Below are 9,748 nucleotides of genomic sequence, written 5' to 3' on the forward strand. Positions count from 1 at the left end.
TTTTAGTTCGTCCTAAACTTGTATAAATAGCTAGTCTGTTTCCAGCCATAATCATCACAGAATAAAGCATTGTTGTTCTCTCAAAAATCTACATAGTATCAAAGCAAGGTTGCTGAAACCTCTCTGCCATCTGTTGTCTCAGTTCTTCCTGCTGAAACCTCTCTCAACCTGTTGAAAGCTCTTCTCTCAACCTAAATACCATTCTTTCAATCTGCCATGACAAAATATGGAATGGCAATTGACAAAGAAGCAACTAGCGAGAACATCTCTGAAGTGACAACTGGTCAAAGAATTACTAGTTCAAACAGCAACCATGAAGTTTCTGAGTCCAGCAGTCACGGTGGATCCGATGGCTCAGCTTTTCCCATTACAGGGCACAAACTGAATGAAAAAAACTACATCCAATGGTCTAATTTAGTGATGATGTTTGTAAGAGGCCGAGGAAAGGATGATTATCTTACTAAAACAGCAGTTCAACCAACTGAGGATGCTCCGATATTCAAAAGGTGGAAGGCAGAAAACAGCACAGTTATGTCATGGCTGATCAACTCCATGAATACCGATATTGGGGATGATTTCCTGCTCTACAAAACTGCTCAAGAAATCTAGGAAGTAGCCAAGCAAACATACTCAGATAAAGAAGATACTGCATAATCCTTTGAGATTGAAGTAATACTTCATTATTTGCATCAAGGGGATTTACCAGTCACTCAGTACTATAGCCGTCTCAATCGCTATTGGCAACGGCTTGACTTACATGAGACCCACAAGTGGAACTGTAGTGCTGATGCAGCAAGATTCAAAAAGATTGTGGAAAAGAAACGAATATACAAATTCTTATTAGGCTTAAGTAAGAATCTTGATGAAATTCGAGGCAGAATTTTGGGAACTAAACCTCTACCTAACATCCGGGAGGTAGTTTCAGAGGTCCTCCAAGAAGAAAGTTGAAAGAAGCTTATGTTAGGTACTCAAAACAATCAACAGATTACTGAGGGATCTGCTCTTGTTGTAAGGGAACAATTTTCCTCATCCAATGACAACTGTCAAAGGGGAGGAAGACCCTTGTGCGATCATTGCAAAAAACCAAGTCACACCAAGGATACCTATTGGAAAATTCATGGCAAACCAGCAAATTGGAAGCCTAAGGAAAGTCGTGGCCACCATGTTTCGATTGAGGATAAACTAGCAGATCCAAACCCAAGTCCATTCAGCAAGGAACAATTGGAAATTCTACAAAAATTGATCACTCAATCCATACAAGGTTCATTATCTTCCAATTCCAATTCTTCCTAGGATCTGGATCTTTGGCCCAAAAAGGTAACTTTCTCATAGCCCTAAATGTTAGAAAAGAACATGGAAACTGCTGGATTATCGACTCCGAAGCATCTGATCACATGTCAGGAGATATTACGGCTTCGTTTGGTTCACAATTGGGTGTTTTTGGGAAAAGTTTTCTGAAAAAAGTTAAAAAAAAGTTGAATTGGGCGGGTATTACGATGTAGAATTTATAAATTAATAAAATACCCTTTATGTTTGTTTTTTTACAAAATACCCCCTATAATAAAACATTAAAAGTTAACAAAAACACCCCCAACCCACCCTCAAATACCCCCAACCGGCCACCACCACTGGAGGTGGCCGGAGTAGCCTTATCGACGCATGACCGACTGGATCTTGCCGGTCATGCGCCGATATGGCCTTTTCCGGCCAGATCCACAGTGGATCTGGCCGGCAAAGGCCAGATCTACGGCCAGATCTGACCGTCAACGGCCAGATCTGACCGTCGACGGCCATATCTGGCCGTATTTGATCTCAACGACGGCCAACAAATGGTCGTCGTTGATGGTCAACGACGACCGTTTGTTGGCCATCGTGACCGACTGTTACGGCCAAAGATCTGGCCTTTTCCGACCAGATCCACCGTGGATCTGGTCAGAAAAGGCTAGATTCAGCCGGTAGTGCGCCATCCTACTAGATTCCAACCATTTTCCGGTGGTGGTGGCCAGAATCTGGTAAATGTGGATTGTTGGGGTGTTTTTGTAATTTTTAAAAAAATATTTAGGGGTATTTAATTAAATTAATAAATTTAGAGGGTTTAAAAAAAATTAAATAATATTAAAAATAGTATTTCCCAAAATGAGAGTTTTTGGGTATTTTACTGTTTAACTTTTTTGGGAATACTAAGAATAATGTTCCCAATCTTGAACCAAACGAAGCCTACAATGTTTAAAAATTATACACCTTGTGTTGGAAATTTCACTGTTCATATTGCAAATGGTTCTCTCTCAAATGTAGCTGACATTGGGTCTATTGTTATTTCCAAGAACCTAACTCTTAAATATGTTCTTTTTGTTCCTAATCTTGATTGTAATCTGCTATCTATCAGTAAAGTCACTCGAGATAAGAATTGTGTTACTAAATTTTTCCCAAATTATTGTGTTTTTCAGGATCTGGATTTAGGGAAGACGATTGGCAGTGCTGATATGTGTTTGGGTCTCTATATCTTCAAGACCATTGATTTTCCTGAAAAACAACCTTAGTCCACAAGTAGTGAAAGATTATCTTTTTCTGTTTGTGTTCCAAATAATGAGAATAGTGTTATGTTATAGCATTATCGATTGGGTCATCCTAATTTCATGTATCTCATAAAACTTTTCCCATCATTATTTAAGAATAATTCCAAGAATTTTCAGTGTGAAATATGTCAATTATCTAAAAAAGTTCACAACTCTTACCCAACTCAGTTTTATAAACCATCTTACCCTTTTTCAATGATTTGTAGTGATTTCTGGGGACCATCTAGAATAAGAAATGTTACTGGCACTAGATGGTTTGTTTCATTCATTGATGATCACACTAGAATTTCTTAGGTATTCTTAATGAAAGACAAATCTGAAGTAAGTCAAATTTTCAAAAACTTTCATACCATGATTCAAACACAATTCCATGTCAAAATACAAGTTTTGAAAACCGACAATGCAAAGGATTATTTCAATTCTTTTCTAGATAATTACTTGTTAAAAGAAGGAATAGTTCATCAAAGTTCATACATTGATACCCCACAACAAAATGGGGTAGCTGAAAAGAAAAAATAAGCACTTGTTAGAAGTTGCAAGATCACTCATGATCTCCACCAATGTTCCAAAAAATTTTTAGGGAGAAGCTGTTCTCACTGTCACTTATCTCATAAATAGAATGTCTTCTCGTGTGTTAAATTTCCAAACTCCTAGTCTAATCCTACTCAAATCATATCCTCATACTCGGCTAATTTCCACTCTTCCACCGATGTGTTTGGTTGTATGGCATTTGTTTATAATAAACAACCAAACCAAAGTAAACTTGATCCAAGGGCTATTAAGTGCATCTTTCTAGGGTATTCATCGAGTCAAAAAGGATACAAGTGTTACTCCCCCCATCACAAGAAAACTCTACAACACAATGGATGTAAACTTTTTTGAAAACCAGCCATATTATCCCAAAAATGATATTCAATGGGAGAATAGAATCCCGGAATACCAATTTTGGGAAACAAAACCTATCGAGACACCTATAGCTCCCATAGCCGAGATACCAATAAGAATATCTGAATCTGAATGCTCATTATTGATTCTGAGTCTAATCCTTCTTAAGCCGAGTCAAGTACTCCAACTCCACTCATTTCTCAACCAACTCAGCCTCAAACTGTGAAAAACAGTGAGTTCATTGTCTATTCCAGGAAAAAGAAGGAAAATCAAGAAGATATATAAAGGACCAAACACATCCCTGGCCAGTCCATGAAGATGAATTGAATCCAAATCCAGAGGAAACACCTTCATGTAACACTAATAACGATCTCATTGAGTCCGATCAGGTAGAGAATAATGATCTTGATTTACGTATTGCAAAAAGAAAAGGAACCAAATCATGCACAAGCCACCCAATCTATAACTTCATCTCTTACAAAAATTTGTCAATAAGATATCGTGCATCTGTTGCCAATCTTACTGATATTCAGATTCCAAACACTGTTCAAGAAGCACTACAAGTACCTAAGTGGAGAGTTGCCATTGAAGATGAAGTCAAAGCTTTAGAAAAGAATGACATATGGGAACTTACAGAACTCCTAGAAGGGAAGAATCCAGTGGGATGCAAGTGGATTTTCACAATAAAATACAAAGCCGACGGAAGTATTGATAGGTTCAAAGCACGACTTGTAGCAAAGGGCTTCACTCAGTCCTATGGAATTGACTACCGAGAGACTTTTGCACTTGTTGCAAAATTAAACACAATTAGAGCCTAGTTATCCCTGGCTGCAAACCGTGACTGGTGTCTTAATCAACTAGATATCAAGAATGTTTTTCTTAATGGTGACCTAGAAGAAGTGTATATACAAATTCCCTCAGGATTGGAGACTCAAGCAGACTCAAAAAATCTCTTTATGGGCTCAAACAGTCCCCTCGAGCTCGGTTTGACCGTTTTATCAAGGCTGTGAAAAAAGTTGGGTATTCACAATGTCACTCTGATCATACCTTATTCATAAAACAATCTACTAGGGGAGCATTAGCCATCATCATTGTATATGTAGATGATATAATTTTGACAAGAGATCATGAGGAGGAAATAAGTAATCTCAAGAAATTCCTTGCTAAAGAGTTCGAAATCAATGACTTGGGAAATCTTAAATACTTCCTCGGAATGGAAATTGCTCGATCAAAGAAGGGAATTGTTGTCTTGTAGCTAAAATATGTCCTTGATTTATTGAAGGAAACTGGCATGCTTGACTGTAAACCTGCTGATACACCTATGTACTATACTACAAAGGTGGGAGTTGCAGAAGGAAGTGTTCCAGTTGACAAAGGAAGATATCAAAGACTTGCTGGAAAACTTATCTATCTTTCTCACACTAGGCCTGATATCAGTTTTTCTGTTAGCATGGTTAGTCAATTCATGAATAATCCAACTGAGGAACACATGGAAGTTGTTTATCGGATTCTAAGATATCAAAAAATGACTCCAGGAAGGGGATTGTATTTCAAGAAAACACAAAAAAGAGATGTGAAGATATTTACCGATGCTGATTGGGTTGGGTCCATAACTGACCGAAGATCAACTTCAGGGTATTACACGTTTGTATAGGGAAACTTGGTTACCTAGCGTAACAAGAAACAACCAGTGGTAGCAAGAAGAACTGCAGAAGCAGAATTTAGAGCTATGGCATAAGGAATTTGTGAAGGAATTTGGTTAAGAAGACTTTTATAAGAATTGCAAATTCAATTAGAAGATCCTATGAAGATGTTCTGTGATAATCAAGCTGCCATAAGCATTACAAAGAACCCAATCCATCATGATCAAACAAAACATGTGGAAATCAATCGACATTTTATTAAGGAGAAGATAGAAGAAGGAATCATCTCAATGGTTTACACTCTAACCACTTTTCAGACAACCAACATCCTCACTAAGGCTCTTCCTAGAATGAGTTTTGAAGATTTGAGATTCAAGCTGGGTATGACTGATATCTATAACCCAACTTGAAGGGGAGTGTAGAAAATCAGAATCTAATTTACAGCTGGTGTTCAACCTTGATTCTAGTATGAAAATCAGGGATCTTCAACCTTGATTCTTGTATTAAAATCAGGGATTTTTTATTTCTTTCTTTTTTAGTTTGTCCTAAACTTCTATAAATAGTTGGTCTGTTTCCAACCATAATCATCACAAAATAAAGCATTGTTGTTTTCTCAAAAATCTACAAAAATATATCTTAAATTTTAACCATAATACAAAGACAATTTCTTATATTTAAATTATCCCCGCTTATTTAGGAATTCAAATACACATCAAATAGAATGACCATTAATTAAACAACACCAGAATCAAGTGAAGGTGTATATATAGGAGCAATGTGTCAAAAATAGTACCTTAGGGGCCAACATGTAATAAACACTATTATCAACACCTCTAAAAGACAAAGTAAGACCTTTCTCATTGCCCTCAGTTGTGTGATTGAATACAACATCCATGAACACCTGCTAAAGAAAATTAGATATGGAAAACTGTTAATTACTGAAAAGAAATGCTCCTTGTTACTGAGACCAGGTATCACCTCAATTCTTCATATCTGTGATTCCTTAATAAGAAGGTTGAATTCATTAATAGCATCACGGCCACAATTACATGTACCATTATATGAATATCTTATCATAGGAGAAAAGTAGTTGACAGTGGAATACCCCCAAAAATTTACCCTGGCAAGAAATAATAATTAGACAAGATATGTCAACAATACATCAAGATTTTCCTCAATTTGTAAAGATCATATTATTAACATAAATCAGTTTATTTATTAGACTTTATTAATTTGTAACACAGCCTTTACCATTGCTCATGCCCAAGAGCTAAAAATCATTTTTTTCCAGCTAGTATTCTTTTTAAGAGAATAGAAAAAACTAAGATTTCAGTCTAGAAAGTATTTGAGCCCTCATACTAATCATTTATCATAGAAATCTATATTCACATGAGTACAAAATCAAGGTAAAGAAACATTCTAATAATAGAGTTATAATAAGAAATTGACTAGAAACAAATATTTGATTATTTATATCCTTCTCTTACGGATCATTTACATCCCTTTAAAATTTGGACCGTATCTCTTTTATGTAAAAATTGGTTAAAAGACTAATTTTTTCTTTAACTCCTACTAACTCTCTAAGTTGAGTTCAGAATTATAAAATAAAATTAAACAAAAAAGGTAGACATCCATACTTGAGAATTTCTTTCATTGTGCATGTGTGTGTCCATGTCATAATGTACTGTAACAATGATAAGTTTGTACTACTGAACAATAGACTTGTAACAGTCAATGACAAACTCACAACAACATTATATTTAAAATGCCTAACATGAAAGTTATAACATTTAAAAGGTAAAGTTATACATAGAAACACACACACACACACACACACACATATAAACAATGATTGCCCCTTAGGTTTCATAAACATATAGATTTCTATTTGCCAGTTAAGTTTCTTAAATGCTAGAGGGCCAGAATTACCTAAAATATCTCTGATGTGTTGAGAGAGCTAAAATAGTGTTTGACAGGAAAATCTACATCGACCAGATATATTTACATGATTTTAACCCTCTGACATGTGTATAGAGCAATTTTTTTCTAAAGGCAATTTACTCCAAAAGATGATCTGTGCATTTATGAAACCTCAAGAGTAGTCATCACAATTACCCCAAACTTCAAGATGGAAATTAAAATCACCCTTATACATGAATGAGCAGGTAACTTCTCTCCACAGTGACTACTTAAAAATTCAAATAACGTTCTAGGTGAAATCTTTAACAGAATATTTGAAAAACATAATAGAAGAAGGATTTAACTGTTCACACTACGCCAGTAATCATGAAAGCAATGACTGCAGCAAAACAATGTATGAGATTTTACACAGTCCATCACTAAGAAACCGTAAAATTTAGCCTATCATGAACTCCAGTTGCATTTTCAAAGCTTGTTTAAGTCTACAATAGGCTGCATAAAGTTTACCAATATGAATCTTTTTTAAATTTTGTATAAAGCGAAAACAGATTCTAGATAACAAGGTGAAAAATCATATTTATAATCGCCCAAGAAAGAATTATAGCTAAAATACTCAGCTCATTGAATTCATGACATGGCATCAATTCTATACAGTTAACTCCAAGGTCATGTAAAATAAATAGATAATAATGGTTACTAACAACAACCAATAATATAATGCGTTTATCACAAAAGTTAGAACTGATTAAAATTCAAAAATAAGTTTACCACCGGAATGAGAAATCAACACTTCATTTTCATACTAAGAAGAAATTTGAAGGTCCAAAAAATTACTTAAACTAAGAATAAGGAGATTATATTTACAGTAAAGGTTGTCAGAGTGCTTATAAGCTCATTTTTCTAGCCTCTGCTTAGGGATATGGACTCAATTTGGTTGTTACAAGATCTTATACTGTACATTGAACCATATGACATCTCTGCTAACATCCAAATTAATATCGGATAGCGCATTTAATAAGAATTAAAATAGGTAAATGAAGCAACCACCTCATCCTCAGAATTACGCACCATGCAGACCATTTGAGGCCAGCAATTATCATCAGGCGCCGGAACGCCAAACTGCCCTCTACTGAGTGATAACTGCCTATACAAATTAAACTAAAATCAGTCCATGGATAAATCGTGTAAAATGTAAACAGAAATTCGAAATTTGACGCAACTAACTTTCGCATACGGATCCAATACTATTTTGGAAGAGTCATAATACTGTCCTCGCTCAGGAGAAAACTTGCCATCAAATTTGCATCCATACAACATGTCTTTAAAATCTCCTTTAACAAATACATGCCACACATCTCCAATTTAATTAATAAAAGGATCAAGGAAGATTTCTTCAGTGACTCTACCCTGCATCAAATATAAAAACACAAAATTAATCATAAAAAAATGGACTTAATTATAACAAAACAAGTAATTACATGAAAAAATCAAATTATAACCTCTTGCAAATCGGAGAGAGTGATCAAGCAAAGAGTAGCGGAAACCGCATTGCTAGAAAATATACAAAAATTGACTCTACCGTCTCGAGCAATTGCTCCAAACGGAGTCGGATTACCCTGTGATACCTTAAACCGCCGCTTCAGCTTCTCAATGATGGCAGTTTCCAACTCGGCTTCTTTTCTCGCTTTGACGACTAAATTTTTGAAAACGTCAGCAAATGCTAATGGTTTCGAGTTAGAAACGGTTCGCATTCTCGTTCTCATTGGATGACTGCAATCAAGAATTGGTTCAGAGAGTGAGTTAAGTACCTTGCTTTTTGAAGGAAATGAAATGAAGTTATTTGGTGGAGAAGGAGAAATATCTCAGCAATAAAAAATGGGTACGGGATGTGAGTTCCGCTTTTTCCGATAAATTTGGGTTTGCTTTAACTCATGTCAGACAAAGTTTGTCTCGATAGACAAAACTATCCCTATATGTGTCAAGAAATTGCACACTCCCATTTTTTAAACTTTTTGAGCAATACTACGTTTACAAAGTCCCCATACAAAGATACATGTACAAAGTGATGTATCATATTATGGTTAGACAATGAATTTAACTTTAATTAAAAAGTTGACTTTACAAATTCACTCTCCTAATCATAATATGACACATCACTTTGTACATATATCTTTGTATAAGGACTTTGTAAGTGTAGTATTATCCTTTTTAAAATCATTACTGATTTGAAATTTTGAATCTCAAAGAAAATTACAAAATCCGCAAAGATCTTTCAAGATTTGTTCGTTATTAGTATTTGATTTTTTATGCTTTAAATCACAACCGAATTCAACGCGTAAAGATTTGTTACGTTTAATAGATGTAATTAAAAAAACTTAAATCAATTTTTTAAAATTAAATATTAAATTGAAATTACTAAAACCTCTCACTATCAACATAAAATGTTAATGGTGGGTGTTTGTTTTATTATTTTGAGTAGTATTTTTGAAAAAGTTAAATTTGATTATTATTAATTTTAATTTGAAAATGTGTTTCATAAAATTATTTTTAATCTCCTATATTTATTAATTTAGTTAAACACCTCTTACAATAAAAGTTTTAAAATTAACAAAAACACTTTCACCCACTCATTAAATGTCGGCAATCGACCATCACCGTCGGAGGGTAGCCGAAAGTCATTGAAATGGCACACGACTGACTGATTGGGGGTGTTTAGTTAAATTA

The 9,748-nt window shown here is 34.9% G+C and overlaps 1 protein-coding gene across 4 annotated transcripts; it reads right to left on the minus strand.

Annotated features, from left to right (window-relative positions):
* Window positions 1-5,794: 5,794 nt before the first annotated feature.
* Window positions 5,795-8,904, minus strand: LOC116140239 (isoamylase 1, chloroplastic-like). Of its 4 annotated transcripts, none has more exons than XR_004129620.1 (4): window positions 8,524-8,904; window positions 8,249-8,431; window positions 8,093-8,168; window positions 5,795-6,224 (listed from the first exon to the last, which is right to left on the minus strand). XR_004129620.1 is itself a non-coding variant. In XM_031425968.1 (4 exons), exons 2-4 carry the CDS (start codon window positions 8,339-8,341, stop codon window positions 5,853-5,855), a joined length of 339 nt encoding a protein of 112 aa, XP_031281828.1. In that variant the 5' UTR covers window positions 8,342-8,431; window positions 8,650-8,904; the 3' UTR covers window positions 5,795-5,852. The 4 variants fall into 4 exon arrangements, 2 of the variants coding, with proteins under 2 accessions (XP_031281828.1, XP_031281770.1); XR_004129613.1 differs by having other exon boundaries at window positions 8,072-8,168; XM_031425968.1 differs by having other exon boundaries at window positions 5,795-6,005; window positions 8,072-8,164; window positions 8,650-8,904.
* Between the last annotated feature and the right edge of the window lie 844 nt (window positions 8,905-9,748).

The sequence above is a fragment of the Pistacia vera genome, unplaced genomic scaffold (genome assembly GCF_008641045.1).
Source record: "Pistacia vera cultivar Batoury unplaced genomic scaffold, PisVer_v2 Contig1004, whole genome shotgun sequence".
NCBI classification, from domain to species: domain Eukaryota; kingdom Viridiplantae; phylum Streptophyta; class Magnoliopsida; order Sapindales; family Anacardiaceae; genus Pistacia; species Pistacia vera.

Bases quoted from the DNA above. Each gene is read 5' to 3' on its own strand.
- LOC116140239 (XM_031425968.1), bottom strand. From the start codon at position 8,341: ATGTTGTATGGATGCAAATTTGATGGCAAGTTTTCTCCTGAGCGAGGA. The intron at 8,165-8,248 runs GTTAGTTGCGTC...TTGTATAGGCAG, and splicing joins TATTGGATCCGTATGCGAAA to TTATCACTCAGTAGAGGGCA. The intron at 6,006-8,071 runs GTGGTTGCTTCA...TTTCTTTAGCAG, and splicing joins TGCGTAATTCTGAGGATGAG to GTGTTCATGGATGTTGTATT.